At 48.3% G+C, this 16233-nt stretch overlaps 1 protein-coding gene across 1 annotated transcript in view; it reads left to right on the top strand.

Annotated features, from left to right (window-relative positions):
* LOC119971355 (dynein heavy chain 5, axonemal-like) overlaps positions 1 to 16233 on the top strand; it is a 461705-nt gene that overhangs the window by 226819 nt on the left and 218653 nt on the right. Inside the window, exons 42-46 of the mRNA XM_038806777.1 lie at positions 2196 to 2342; positions 5932 to 6173; positions 6577 to 6753; positions 7931 to 8135; positions 9796 to 9938. Coding sequence (XP_038662705.1) covers positions 2196 to 2342; positions 5932 to 6173; positions 6577 to 6753; positions 7931 to 8135; positions 9796 to 9938 — 914 coding nt within the window. The remainder of the gene's footprint in view (positions 1 to 2195; positions 2343 to 5931; positions 6174 to 6576; positions 6754 to 7930; positions 8136 to 9795; positions 9939 to 16233) is intronic.

Below are 16233 nucleotides of genomic sequence, written 5' to 3'. Positions count from 1 at the left end.
TAAGGATTTTCCTGGTTGACACAAACAGCCATTTTTTTAAATTGCAATAGCAGTTACTAGCAAAAGATTGTGTGAACATTTCTAATTTAATAAAATTTTAAAAATCACTAATATACAATAAATTGTTAAAGTAGAATATGTGTAGTAAAATGACTGAAATAAAAATTAGGTTTAAACTTCTACTGGTTATGTGATCAGCAATTTACATTTGCTTAAGCTTCATCGTGTCTCATGATTTACAGCTTATACTTATTTTCCCCATCATGACCTTGCACCAACATTATTTGGAAGTGGATTTGTGTATTTGTTAAAATGGTAGACAGATGAACTTCATGCACATTTGTTTTCACTTTTGTTACAAATTTGCACAGTACAGAGTCAACGCCTGTGCAATTTTATTAAGGAGCATAAACCACAATCAGAAAAGGACATGAGCAGTATTCAGAAAGGATGTGAAAGATCACATCGCCCTCAAACAAGGTTATTTTTTGGTGAAGTAAGATCTTTGTTGAGGCAGTCCTGTGGCGGAATGGATCTCATCCCTGCCTCTGAAATGGAAGTTATAGTTCAAGTCCCACTCCAGGACTTGATGGCCAAGAAAGGTGTGTTCATAATTCCACAAAACAGTAGAGTATCGATCTACAAATTGTTCCAACGCATGCCAATGGCAGAACGATTTCTGGTCCACCATGTGAGGGGAAGAAAATTGGAACCCCCACCATCAGTATTCATAGCCCTAGACTACAACAAGCATCAAAGTGTATGCTGCCACAACACATTTCGGCTGACGGAGGTTATCTGGGTATATGAGAGAAATCAGTTGCTCGATCTACTGGGACATGAGATTGGTAAAATCCTACTTACTATTGTTATTACTTATACCAGTAGTTGGTAGGTACAAGGTAATGCAGAAAAATGGATTGCTTTCTAATTCATGTCACCCGGTGTCAGCATTGAGGATTTCAGGTGAGATAAAGTGCAGGTAGACGTAGGGCGCAATCGAACTCCCACGTTGTGCCTGAAAGACAGCATGCCACATTGCAACGTGGCTGATAGAAACTGGGAGACCCTGTTCCCGGGATCTACCCGGCTCGCAGCGCCTTCTGAGATCAAACGTACTCTCGCGAGACGTTGCAATGTAAATCCTGCCCATTGTGGGCTGGATCACGTTTTGGCAAATCTGCACATTGGAGCGAGACAGCTAGCCTCACTCTAATGTGCAATTTTCTGAGACACCCGAGGCGTGGGATCTATCCCCTTCGCATTGGAGACCACAGACAAGCATCATTCAGTACTGGTCTCCACAAATGGGACCAGATGGAACGGCACTCGTGGGGGTGTCCCAAGGGTCGGAGGCCTCCAGGTGCATACCCTCTGGGCAGGGTGGCACCCTGGAACTGCTGGTTGGCATCCTGGCAGTGCCAAGGTTAGCATTTGTTGCATGGCAGCAATCGGGTGACCTGCGCGAGTGTTATGCGGTGATGGGGGGGGCTCCGGGGAGCCTCTTATAATGAGTTGGGGTCGGGCGGGGGGGATGCGGAGTTGCATCGGGAACTCCACAGAAAGGCACCATTTAAAAATGGCGTCCTGATCTCTCGCTACACTGAGGAGTTCTGGGGAGTGGAGCTTCCTCAGTGCAGAAAACAGGGCTATGTGCGGCCTCGGCCTCCTATCTAACCAGGGGCATGTTAGACAGCAGGGTGTTTCTAGGTGCTATGAGCACCGGGAAACACGCGGCTAAGCATGCTTGCTGTACGACTTTGTTCCCATTTGGTTAAATCATGCCTAGAGTGTAGATACTTGTATAATACCGACCGTAACGACAATTTCAAGAAGAGTAAACTGCACCAATGGGAATTTCCATCTCCATGTTAATCATTCTAGTGAAACTGTTATTTTGTATCAAATCATGAGTTTATTCCTGTTAATTTATTGCTATGGGAATTGCTTTGAGCTTGTGAAAATTGAATTCACTCTCGATCTGTCACAGTTGACCAAGGGATTTTAATCACATTGGTTTGGACAGGAATTTCACCCCTGTTCCAGAGGTGCAAAGGCTGCACCAAATTACTGCCATCAGTCAGTTGTCTGGCCCACCTTTTAAAATGTCATTTCTGCTGCAGTTATTGGCACTGCTGAAAGCTAGTGGCTGTTTTGTGGATATTTCAGTTAATCTGTTGCCTTTTGCTGCCCAGAGTGTGGTCGGCCTCACAGAGAAATGCGGATGAATCCCAAAGCAATTACAGCCCCTCAAATGTTTGGTCGTCTGGATGTTGCGACCAATGACTGGACCGATGGAATATTTTCTACACTGTGGAGGAAGACTCTCAGAGCCAAGAAAGGTATAAGAATGAGTCTGACAAATGAAAAATGAAATGAAATGAAAATCGCTTATTGTCACGAGTCGGCTTCAATGAAGCTACTGTGAAAAGCCCCTAGTCGCCACATTCCGGCGCCTGTTCAGGGAGGCTGGTACGGGAATCGAACCGTGCTGCTGGCCTGCTTGGTCTGCTTTAAAAGCCAGCGATTTAGCTGAGTGAGCTAAACCAGCCCCTGGAATGAATGAAGAATCACATGAAAGATTTGATTACTTAATGAATTCATATTTGTATTTCAAGGAATTTTTCTTGTCTTAGAAAATAAAATGAATAGTGCTTTACAGGCAGGTAGCGATGTTAAACTAATTTTTGGTACTTTTGTTTGTTTAATGTATACTGGCCCTGAAATTCTACAGACATTATGGTACCCATATGGAAATTGCAGGCAATTGAGTTTTATTTCATTGCACATCATAATGGCATTAGATATCCCAAATATATTGCAAGGAAGAAATATTGCAAAACTTTCTCGAAGAAAACTCAACTGTTTTCTGATGGTCATTTTAAATGTTATAATAGGTTATAGTCTTGAGGCTAAAATAATTCTCCCATGTATCCATTTTTCATGATCTGTACATAAGAATGTATACAGGGTTGAGTTTCTATACAGGGTTGAGTTTCATGACATTTGGACCGCCTTTTGGTTTTCTTTTACCAGTAACTTGTACAGCTCATAATGTTCTTTACAGTCTATACAGTTGAAATAGCAGAGGCTGGTTTAGCACAGCAGACTAAACAGCTGGTTTGTAAAGCAGAACAAGGCCAGCAGCGCAGGTTCAATTCCCGTACCAGCCTCCCCGAACAGGCACAGGAATGTGGCGACTAGGGGCTTTTCACAGTAACTTCATTTGAAGCCTACTTGTGACAATAAGCGACTTTCATTTTCAAGTTCAACAATATTAACACCAAAGTTTAAGAATTGTAAATTAATCATGTTAAGTTTATTAAACCATAGGGCAGAACTTTACTGGTGGTGGATTTTCTATCCAACCAACCAAAGACTCAGTGGTGTTATGTCTTCCGGTTCCCATCAATTCAAATTAATCCCACTTTTAGCCCCAAAACATTGGAACTTCAACGAGTGTAATTCTTACAACTCTCCAGATGACTGGTGGACTGAAATATTGTTGCTTGGAACCTGACTGCAGCACAGGGTAAATGTGGCTTGCCGTGGTTACACTCTCACAACAATTAGTTCCTATTTCTTTACAAATGATATAACAATATACCAGGGAAGGATTGCCTGCTAATGCCAGCAGTCCCACAGCCATTTAACATTCATTGGCTGCAGGCGAGATACCTGTCTCTCACATAGGAGGATCTGGAAAGGGGGCAAGTGATAGAGACATGCGTTCCACCTCCTTTCATGGCCGACTCCTGAGCAAAGTGATCTGTCAGGCTTCCTTCTTGTCCCCGGACTCCTCCTGCCCCCCATCAATTTGCAGACAGGTCAGGGGTGGGTGGGAAAGCAGTGGAAAGGTCACCTGGTGAATTTTACTGCCCCCTCCACAGCTCCACCTGCAAACTTAACGATGGGCGACAGTAAAATACTGCCCAAAACAAACCATTTGATTTGCAGGGGATAAATTAGTATATATTGTCACTAAGCATTTGTACTTTTCCAAGTTGAAATATCCCATTTTTTGACCAAAATACAAAATTATATGTTCTCCAGGTTGTAATAATTATTTAAAGGTGAAGGTAAGTACAAGGGGTTCCAAGTGCTATGGTAGAGCGAGAACACCACTTTGAGCCTGTTGCTAACTGTGATGCATATAGAAATGGTCTCTGCACAGATCCAACGAACTTGGTATGATTTTCATTGATGATTAATTTTTTCAACGCTCCTCCTTGTGCCACCATTCTATGGTAATTCATAAGGCCCCACATATCTGTGATCCTGTTGTATCTTTGTTACTGTGATATTGCACAATGGCCAAGGTGAGGGGTCAGGCAAATTAATTCAATCTGGAACCAGTATGGCACTTCTTGGACCTTTTGTGGGAAGGAAGGTAGCTGAGGCACTCTCAATTACGACACGAAAGTTAGGTCAGTAATCAAAGGCTTTAATAAGCAGTGAACAATGGCAGCCTCCATGAGAAGTGTGCTCGCAAAATGGAGTCTCCTCTTAAGTACTGTTTCCCAGGGGGCGTAGCCAGAGGCGGAGTCCCCCAGGGTTCCAAGCCTCTTAAAGGGGCAATGTATTCCGATCATCACAAGCCTCTTAAAGGGGCAAGGTATTCCGATCATCACAGTAGCTAAACGTACAGCACTGGAAAATTGCCTGAGGTGGGATCCACAAAGCATGGCTGCAAAGTATTAAGGCATTGAATTCAATCCCTTTTATAAAGCTACTAATTTAAAACGTTTGATCTGCAATCTTCTGATTTGCTCTTGGGAATGAATAAGACCAACAAGACCTCCATCCTGCATGTCCTGCCTTCTTCTATTAGGTTGGGTTTGCAAAGAATGAATTGAATTTCAGCCCAACCTTACCCTCCATGGGAAACTTGTGATGGACTAGCATTGTAGTATTTTAGGAAATGCTCTCAGAGAGAGAAAGTGGAAAAGCCCATTGCCACTCCAGGGACCAATGACACAATGTTATGAAGTTAGGTAATGCAGAGGTTCCAACATTTGTAGATTTGTTTAAAATATATAAAAATGTAAACATATTCATATTTATAGGAATTCATGCCCTTAAATTGAACTACACATGTGGATATTAATTGCATGCAAGTATTTACCACTAAGTAGTAGGAACTATGGCCGGGATTCTCTCAGCCAGGGGCCGTGCCGGAGAATCGCCGCGACCGGCGCGAATCGCGTCACACAGCCCCGAAGCCGGGACGCGATTCACCGCAGAGCAGAGAATCGGCGCCATTGGCGCCGGCGTGGCCGGCACAACGCCGTTCGGGGGCAGCTCTACGAGACCCCCCCCACCGCCGATTCTCGCCCACGGATAGGCCGAGCGGCCATAACAAAAATCCCGAGTCCCGCCGGCGCCGTTCTAACCTGCTCGTAGCCGGCGGAACCTCGGCGTGAAAGGGTCCGGGGGTGGCCTTTGGGGGGTGAGGGGGGTTCGACCCCGGGGGGGGGGGGGGGGTGCCTCCGTTGTGGCCTGGCCCGCGATCGGGGCCCGCTGTTCGGCGGGTGGGCGGACTTCTTTCTTCTGCGCCGGCCCCTTTAACCCTACGCCATGTTGCTTCAGGACCGGCGCGGTGAAGGGAGCCACTGCACATGTGCGCGTTAGCACCAGTGGCACTGCGCATGCGCGGACTCCGCGGTGCCCAGTTTGCACCAGGATCAGCAGCAGCTCCAGTGCCGTGCTGGCACCCTGTAGGGGCCAGAATTGCCTGTCCTGAGGCCATGTTGACGCCATCGGGAAACGTAACCGTGTTTCCGACGGCGTCAACACTTAGCCTCAGGATCAGAGAATCCCGCCCACTGTAAGTATTTCCGAGAAATGTAATGATTCCAGCAGCCTTGCTGTTATGTCGTGGTGATTGTGCTATTTGTTTCCCCATTTAAATCAATATTGAACATGTTGCAGGTGAACATATTTGGCTCGTACTAGATGGCCCTGTGGATGCTATTTGGATAGAAAATCTTAATTCTGTCCTCGATGACAACAAGACACTCACTCTGGCAAATGGAGATCGTATCCCAATGGCCCAAAACTGCAAAATAGTGTTTGAGCCTCACAACATTGACAATGCATCTCCTGCCACTGTCTCGAGGAATGGGATGGTGTACATGAGTTCTTCTGTGCTTGATTGGAGGCCTATCTTAGAGGTCAGTGACTTGTACTTTGAGCAGGAATCAGAAAGGTTCATTCAGTTTTGCAATTAGAATCATGGAGAATTCATTAACCTTTGCCTTTATTCTGGCGTATTTTGATACAAATGTGAAAATCTAGAAAACCCATGCAAGTGTTTGATTTAGAAATGGTGCAAAATGGGGGCATGTGTATTCTACTAATAAGATGATTGTACTTATACTTTTTTAAAAAGCTATTGAGAATTGTACAAATTCACATTGTTCGATTTTATCAAGTGTTGGACTTGTGTAAGTGTAACTCTTAAGTGGATGGTCATCACAACATTTAATTGTCTGACTTTAAGATCTAAAACTCGTTTTTGTTGAGTAGTTCCTATAGCAGACTGTACACATAATTTCATTATTTTTCTTCTATCAGAGTTCGTTAAAGTTACGGTCACATCATGAAGCTGAAATTCTCAAAGAGTTGTATGCAGCTGTGTTCCCAGAGCTTTACCGCTTTAGCATACAGTCCTTAAATCAAAAGATGAAAGTGCTTGAAGCTTTGGTCATTATGCAAAGTATTAACATGCTGCAGGGACTCCTACCATCCAAGGTATAACATTTAAGCCTGAGTTCTCAAATACTGGTTGTTAGGATTAAATATGTTTTTTTATTGGGAAAAGGACTATGTCAATAATCATTGGTCCTGCAATAGTGCATAATGAGGTGTGGTTTAGCAGGATCCATTTACCCTGACCCTGTTGCTGTCCCTTAATAATTCAATATTACTGCACTCCATACTTGCACCTGCAAGTATAAATCACAATCTTTTCTTTTTATTATCTTATTATCTGCACTGATGAGAACCCATTATTCCCATTCCTTTGGTTCAGGAATAGAGGACTAGAAAGTGGGGCATAAACTAGACTTACTCCTATTTTAAGAGTCACACTTAGTTCTAAGAGACATGGCTACTGGCATAATCCGTGCCCCCAAAGTGGTGCATGTAGGAAAATGACAGGATAATCACAAGGGGGCTGCTGTTCAAGAAATCCTGCCATTTACACCTGTATTGTGCCTGATTTCAGTAAATTTTGTACAAGAAAGGGAGAACTTTCAAAACCAGGAAGTGATTGGGTGTAATTTTGACTTTGACTGGTATCAATTCAGCTACCTGCTATATCTCTCCTTTGGGTTTAATTTTCCTTTGACCTCTAATAGACTTCAGAGGCTACCAAAGAACCCAAAGAGCTAACCCTAATGAGAAGACACTTTAGTATCGGTAAAAGCCTTCCATTGTGTGGAAATAGATCAACTTCCCAAGTGTTCCTGAAAGTCTTTTCTGAAATTGGCACAGGTTATTCAAAAGTTTATTCAATTAATGCATGCAACCAGAGTTGATGAGCCAAGCTACTAGCGATGTTTGGAGCAGTAACCCTTGAGTTTTATAATCGGTGTCAACATTATTCGTGGTCTGGGGATATCAAGATGTTATCAGGCCTCTATTTTAAACTGAATTGGATTGAATTGGATTTGTTTATTGTCACGTGTACCGAGGTACAGTTGAAAAGTATTTTTCTGCGAGCAGCTCAACAGATCATTAAGTACATGGGAAGAAAAGGGAATAAAATAAAATACATAATAGGGCAACACAAGATATACAATGTAACTACATAAGCACTGCCATCGGTTGAAGCATACAGGGTGTAGTGTTATGAGGTCAGTCAATAAGAGGGTCATTTAGGAGCCTAATCTTCACATTATCATTGTTTCTCTGCCTGATACTCCAGGAACATATTGGTGAGTTAGACCGACAGAATCTCGAGCGATTGTTTATATTTGGCCTCATGTGGAGTATTGGTGCTACTCTTGAGCTAGATGACAGAAGAAAGATGGAGTATTGGCTGAGAAATCATACTTACACCAAATTGGATATGCCTGAAATTTCTTTAGATGGTGAAGGCACAATGTTCGACTACCTTGTGGGACCTGATGGTGAGTCACTTTGAGTATTCAAGTACATCAGCAGAACTTAAAAACTGATAATTATGGTGGAAAATTGTGGTTGTAAAACCCAATTTCCTGTGATGGGAGCTAGTGCGACTGGAATGGGCCACCAACAGCAACAAGGCCAGATCACATGCCTGACCCAAGCTGGCCTGCCCTTCCAAGTTAGGGCAGATTCTCCAGAATTCCAAATGGGGTGAATGAAGAATAAATAAATTCCTTGGATCCCACAACAGGCACTCCAGTTATAGATGGTGATCAGTCTTCATTGGGATTAATCATTTACATCTAGTGAAAGTTTGACCATTAGATGTCAGGGCTGGGATTCTCCCCTACCCGGCGGGGCAGGGGTTCCTGACGTGTCGGAGTGGCGTTAACCACTCCAGCGTCGGGCCGCCCCAAAGGTGCGGAATTCTCTGCACCTTTAGGGGTCAAGCCCTCACATTGAGGGGCTAGGCCGTGCCGGAGTGGTTCCCACTCCGCCGGCTGGCGTGAACGGCCTTTGGCGCCACGCCAGCCGGGGCCGAAAGGACTTTGTCGGCCGGCATAAGTCCACGCATGCGCCGGTGCATCAGCGGCTGCTGATGTCATACCGCGCATGCGCAGGGGAGGGGGTCTCTTCCACCTCCGCCATGGTGAAGGCCATGGCAGGGGCGGAAGAAAAAGAGTGCCTCCACAGCACAGGCCTGCCCGCCGATCGGTGGGCCCTGATCGCGGGCCAGGCCACCGTGGGGGCACCCCCTGGGGTCAGATCACCCCGCGCCTCCCCCCAGGACCCTGGAGCCTGCTCGTGCCGCCAATCCCACTGGTCAGGTAGGTGGTTTAAACCACGCTGGTGGGAGAGGCCTGTCAACGGCGGGACTTCGGCCCATTGCGGGCCGGAAAATCGCCACGGGGGGCCCGCCGACCAGCGCGGGGGGCCCGCCGACCGGCGCAGGCGATTCCCGCCCCCGCCGAATCTCCGGGGTGTCGGAGAATTCCGCCCCAGGTTTCAATTGGTATGGGCGGTACTGAGGCTTTTCAACGGAATACAGTGATGGACTTTCTGGAGAGGTCTGAGAACCTCCCCCAACATATACCCTTGATACTGGGAAAGTAGGGACAACATGCAGAAAATTAAAGTGTCAACCCAAATCTTAGCATGGTTATAATCTGGCCCACCGATATTTTAGCCCCATACCCGGTGCAAGTGCGACTTGTACTCACTTGGACCCTTGAAGCATTTGTAAAGGCAAAGTGGAACCGACAATTGCTGAGAGGAAAACCTTTGTTCAAACAGGTCAACCCGAAGAGAGCTTCATTTTTAAAATTTAATTCATCTTAACGAGGGTGTTTAATACTTTCCGTTTTATTCTGAAAACAGCAATACATATGTTTCCCATTAGAAGTATGTTGAATGTTGAAATGTTTACATGTAAGCGATTATGGAAGGTCCAAGTATCGATACTGCTTGTTTAACGTGAGGGTAAAACATCATTGTGAATTAAATAGTTTCTTTAATCCTGCAAGTTGATTAGAGAGTTATGCAACACAATTAAAATGAACTACTTTCCAATCAAACTATTGCCATTGTGTTTCTTTGTTCATCAAACATTTTGGATCTTAATTACGTTAAGCAATTCTTAAAGATGTTTTCATTTTACAACAGGGAACTGGTTACACTGGAGGACACAGGTGGAGGAGTACATTTATCCTGTAGATACCACTCCAGAATATGGATCTATCCTAGTGCCAAATGTGGACAATGTTAGGACAAATTTTCTCATTCACAATATTGCCAAACAGTCCAAGGTATTGTAAACCTCCTGAGACTGATTGTTGTGTTAGTTTGCAGTGATTAAACAGAATGCAGGAAATTAGACACAATAGGCACAGAAGTTGAACTCAATGGTTAATAATCAAAAGATTGAAAAAAATGAACACAAATGAGATTAGCCTCTTCATTTTATCCATGTGAAAGAAATGCTTACAATCCCTGACTGTTCTGCTCTTCATTTACTTATGTAAAGTTTTAACAGTAAGTACATGGATGTACCTGGATAGTACTTTACCTGATGTTATTTTCCATTTCATTCCAAAAGCAAAGCATTCCATGTTCTCGAAATCTGAATTAAGACAAACATTTTCTCTCCACAGAAGCTGTCTGATTTGCTGAGTACTTACCGGCATTTTCTCTTGCTATTTTATTTTTTATATTTTCTATTGTCTTAATTTATGGATACACACGCTCTCTCCCAGCTTTTCCCATGTTACATAGGATCACCACAATGCTGGTTGATCATCCTTGGGTTGTTTAATAGCTTGATGTCTGATGTGTTTGTCGTCTCATGCCATGAAGCGTGATTGAAGATCATGCCTGTCATGTCTGATCTGTAGTTAATCTTACTCCCAGGCTGTTTTACCACCTCTGAACACCATGTCACATTTTTTATAATGATATAAAGCCACCAATCATTCATAAGGGAGTGTGTAAACACATTGCAGGTTCATAAATTTAAATTAAGCACTTGTGAACATATAACACCATAAGAAATAGGAACATGAGTAGGCCATTCAATAGGATCATGGCTGATCTGACATTCCTCACGTCCACTTTCCTGCCCTTTCCTCATAACCCTTGATTCCCTTATTGATCAAGAATCTATTTACCTCAGCCTTATATACACACGTGGGGCGCGGTGTAACCAAATCGGAACAGAGTCCCGGGACAAGGGCATTTAGTCGAATGTTTCCCGGCGCTTGCAGTACAGAGAAACACAATACTATCTACCGGCACTCTGGTTCGATTTGGGGCCTCAGCGGGGAACTCCCTGATGAAGCTGCACTGAGTCCAGTTTCCTGCACTGAGGAGCTCCACTCGCCAGAACTCTTCACTGTAAGGAGCAATCAGGATGCCATTTTTAAATGGTGTCCCAATCTCGCGACACCCGACATGACCACCAAACCCCCCCCCCCCCCAAAGCACCCATAAGGGGGTCCTCGGTGCCCCACACACCCCACTGCACCCACGCAGGACACCTGCGGGCCCGGTCCACTGCGCAGGAAATCAATAGCCGGAACCCTGCTGTTGCCCCTGCTAGCTGGCAGTGCCACCTGGGCACTTTGGCAGTGCCAGGCTTGCACCCAGGTGGCACTGCCAGTGTACCACATCTGGTACCACCCTGCCCACCAGGGTGAGAACCTGGGGGCCTTCTATTCCTTGGGAGACCCCCACGAGTGTCATTCCATTTGGTCCCTGTTTGTGGCGACCAATACTGAACGGCGCTCACCCGAAGTCTCCGAGGCAAAGGGGTTAGATCCCAACGCATTGGGTACCTCAAGAAATTCATATTAGAGTGAGACTAGCTGTCTCACTCTAATATGCTGGGAGTGAGGGTGCCCTACATTAGAAGGAAGGGGTTCCACTCCCTGAACATACAGCTCATGCATGACCATCACATGAAGATCATGCATGTGTGCACTCTTCCCAGGGAGTTTCCATGACAGCTACATCCTGGGGCAGTCGGTCATCCTCAGCCTCTTCGAGGACCACCCCAGGATGGATGGCTGGCTCTTGAGGATAAGTGGCACTCAGTAAGGACCTGGCTAATGAGGCCAGTACGGAGGCCGAAGACCGATGCAGAGACCCTATCCAATGAGTCCCATGTGGCCACCCAGGCTGTCAATGAGCGGTGCATAGGTCTTCTCAAGATGCGGTTCCAATGCCTCGGCTTCACTACAGTACACCTCCCAGAGGGTCACCTGCTTTGTGGTGGTCTGCTGTGATCTCCAAAACCTGGCACAGCAACTGGACGACGGGCCGGAGGTTGGGGATGAGGAACATATCCCCACCTCCGAGGAGGACGATCTCGAGGAGGAACCGGAGGACCAGCCGGAGGCTGCAGGACTAATGGCAGTGGCGAGGGTCTGACAAGCCAGAGGGCCAGGGAAGCCCTCAAACTCGCCTGCTTCATTTAGGACGTGGCCTGCTCCATCATTGATACCCTCCTCAACCCCCATCTCCCACCCTCCCAGGGTCTGTGTCACATCACTCCAGGGTGCTGGGGCTGTGTCGGCACCATTAGTGGGCCTCTGTGAAGGGCAGGGAGATGATGATAACCCCCAGAGAGCTGTGAGCCAGTGTTCCTCAATCTATGCCATAGGCTGGCCTGTCTGCTGAGTGCTTGCTCGCAGACATTACCTGCTGCAATGTGCCAAGGAAGGGGGGCGGATGGGATGCCTGGAGTGCTGGACCAAGAGTTTGGAGGTCAACCGACATAGCGGACGAAAGTGACTGAGGCATCATACTGGTTGTACTCAAGAATTGTTAATGTGTCACAGGTGTCCAACAATTCCCCACTCTCCCGATGGTGCCACCCCACTCTCCCCGCACCCCCTCACTCCCCCCTCACCCCCACCTACCACCCCCCCCCCCTCCCTCCCTCCTCCTCCAGCGGTGCCCTAAGTGATCCTCAACCAGCTTAACCTTCCAAGCTCAACCGCTAGGTCTTGGTGTTTCCCCAGGATGCACATCTGAGGTGGAGGCAGCCAGCTGCTAACCTCGTCCCATGGCCTTCGATGCCCCTGGAAGGCGCCCTCTGAAGTTCAAGGCCCCGGTGCACATGTCGACTGCACACGCAGAGCCGTGCTGCCCTCTTCCGTGCTGACCTCGAGACGCAGCCTCATCAGAGGGGTGGAACTCAGGGGAGCTGGTGGCCACCATCCCCACTCCATGGGACGGGTCCAGGTTGGTGCCCAGCGCCCTCTCCTCCTGCCCGATGCCCATAGAGCCCCGGGTTTCACCTTGGGATGGAAGGGCAGCTGGTTCGAGCTCCAGCTGTCCATGTGTCATCTGGCTCTGCCAGCCCTGGTGGCTCCCGATGTCTGCAGCATTGTATCGATGCCCTCCACAATGCTCCTCAGTGACTGGGACATGCTCTGCAGTGCCTCGGCAATGTCCCCCTCGGCCATTCCCATCTGAGAGCGGGACATACCCTACAGCACCTCATCAAGGTCAGCTTGGTACTGGGTGACATTCCCCAGTGAGTTGGACATTCTGCTGAGACCATCAGCCATGGCTGTCACTGACTGCACACACCTTGGACACCTTCACTCATGCTGCCGACATTGTGCACCAGGCTCTCCACTGCGGTCGCCACCCAGAAACCTGAACACTAATGTTTCCCACCGGGATGTGTGTCTCTGTACTGGTGGAGGGTGGGGATGAAAGCTGTGATGCATCGATTGTGTCTTCCTCAGAGCTCTCCTCCAAGGTGTTCTGCTGGGAGGGTGGAGAGGGGGCCACCTGGGGGGTCGGCGCCGTCAGCTGGAGAACCTACAGGAGAATGGACATATGGTCAGTGGGAGGGATGGGTCAGTCTGTATGGCAATAACAACTCACATATGACAGGTCCTCTGGGTGGATCCACACTTCTGTGGCTTCCGCCAACTCCGTGTTGGTGACCCCGCTGTCCTCGCCCACCCCTTCAACTCCAGGGCCCGTACCTTGAAGGTGGTGAGGATCCGTATGTCCGGCATGCCTCCGCCAGTCTGGGCCCTCTCCTGGCGATTGTGGGAGAGCCTCTCCTGCGGAGACTCAGAGAGGCCATCATTAGCCACACGCTTTGTTCACAGTGGGAGGAGGGGGGTGTGAAGGAAGGGATGGGGGGGTTGAAGGGAGAGGGGGGTGAAGGGAGCGTTGGGGGCCGCATGGAGGGTTGGGGTGTGTGGATGCTCACGATGTGGTGGAAAGGTCTTCGGGGAGGGGGGGGTGATGGGGTGGTGGAATATGAGCAATGTTGGTGTCAACTCACCCGTGCTGTCTGATGTAGGTCGTTGACCTTTTGACACTGGACACCAGTCCTGCAATCTTCCTGATCACACTCCCTGAGCTTACGGCCGCCGCCATCTTGTCCTAGGAGGCACTGGCTGCCCTGTCGCTCACCCTCTGGGACGCTCGAGGAACAGGACATCTCTCCTGGCCTCCACCGCATTGAGGAGCTTCCCCAGGTGTGCATCGCCGAATCTTGGGGCCGGTCTTCTCGGTGCCATGGCTGCGAGCTGCGTGGGGTTGGCTGTGCAAGTGCTGTTTAAGTGCTGCTCACCTTGTTGACAGGGGGCTGGTGAGTGCAGTCCCAGAGAATCGGCTGGCGGGCCTTCAAGTGCGGCGAACAGCGGGTAGGGCCTCATTAAGTGGACCAATTAACGTCGAATAGCGTTGCTGGCCTTGCTGGGCCGAGCTCCGGGAAGCTCGCGGCATTTACCATTCGCTACCACACTTAGAAATCTTTCCGGAGAATCGCACCCTCTATATCCACTTGGAGAGGTAAGGTTTAATCAGGGATAGTCAGCATGGCTTTGTCAGAGAGAAGTCATGCCTCACAAATTTGCTTGAATTTTTTGAAGAGGTGTCCAGGTGTGCAGATGAGGATAGTGCAGTTGATGTAGTTTATATAGATTTCACCAAAGTTTTTGACAAGGTCCCACGTGGGAGACTTATAAAGAAGGCAAATCCTGAAAGACGTGCAAATACAATTGGGATGCAGGGAAATTTTAAAAGGCAGGTTCTACATTGGCTTAGTTGTTCTTGTACATCATCTCCTGAGTTGTCTTGAACTTCGTCTATTAACTTACAGACACGACTGGTCTGCTTAGATATTTTTTTTTCTTGCACATCTTTGGAGTTGGTGACATTTGACGTGCTCAATATGCTTTGGCAATGTGGACCTTTTTGCCATTGGTCTTGCACATATTTTCCCTCCTCTGGAATTCCCCCGCTGAGTGTGCAAACTGTACATCAATGACATTGTTGTCCCTTTGCAGCCTTGTTTCTGACGGTCTCCATCTTGTGGATCTTCGCTCCAGCCGTTATTTGTGAAGACTCTTTTGTTGCTAGCTCCATCGACGTGGCAACTTCCACAGCAGCTTTGAGAGTTAAATCACTTAGAGTAAGCAGCTTCCTCTGAATATCCTCACTGCGGAGTCCATAGATCAGCTCATCACAAAGGGTGGCGTCAAGGGTTGCACTACACCAAACTCATAGGGCGAGATACTCCGCAAATGCGGAGAATCGTAAAGGCTGCCGTGGGACAGGCCGTGACCCACGGCAGCCTTCACGCCCACTTCCGGGGCCGATTCTCCCCCCCGGGCGGAGCTAGGAGCGCGGCCCCATGCGTCACGGCAGCGCGGCCTTGACGACGGTCGTCAAGGCCGCACGTCAAGCGTCACGCCGGCTGACGCGGCTGATGACGTCAGCCGCGCATGCGCAGGCTGGACAACACCAACCCGCGCATGCGCAGTTGCCGTCTTTTCCCTCAGCCGCCCCACAAGACGTGGCGGCTTGATCTTGCGGGGCGGCGGAGGGAAAAGAATGCGTCCGTTATGGCCGTGGTACTGCCGTGCCAATCGGGCCCCCAGATGCCCCAAACGGGCATCTGGCGCCCGTTTCACGACGGCAGCAAGCAGGTGTGTTTGCTGCCGTGTTGAAACGGGCGCGAAGGCCCGGCCGATCGGCCTCGGAGAATCGCCGATCGCCGTAAAAAACAGCGAGCGGCGATTCGTGGCGTGGAGGGGGGGAGAATAGCGGGAGGGCGTGAAAAATGTCAGGAGGCCCTCGCGCTATTTTCCCACCCGGCGTGGGGGGCGGAGAATCGCGCCCTTATTTTGACAACCGTCTTAAAGGCGAGAGTTACATAGACAATATGTACATAGAACATACAGTGCAGAAGGAGGCCATTCGGCCCATCGAGTCTGCACCGACCCACATTAAGCCCTCACTTCCACCCCATCCCCATAACCCAATAACCCCATCTAACCTTTTTGGTCACTAAGGGCAAGGTATCATAGCCAATCCACCTAACCTGCACATCTTTGGACTGTGGGAGGAAACCGGAGCACCCGGAGGAAACCCACGCAGACACGGGGAGAACGTGCAAACTCCGCACAGACAGTGACCCAGCGGGGAATCGAACCTGGGACCCTGGCGCTGTGATGCCACAGTGCTATCCACTTGTGCTACCGTGCTGCCTCTAAAATCTTCATTTGTTTGATATGGGTCTTTTCTTCCGCCTTTGCTGGATGAACCAAATATTGCAGTAGAATAAAGGTT

Source organism: Scyliorhinus canicula, chromosome 9 (genome assembly GCF_902713615.1).
Source record: "Scyliorhinus canicula chromosome 9, sScyCan1.1, whole genome shotgun sequence".
In the NCBI taxonomy this organism is placed as follows: domain Eukaryota; kingdom Metazoa; phylum Chordata; class Chondrichthyes; order Carcharhiniformes; family Scyliorhinidae; genus Scyliorhinus; species Scyliorhinus canicula.
The sequence above is the reverse complement of the archived record's forward strand: the minus strand, read 5'-3'. Positions and strand labels throughout refer to the sequence as shown.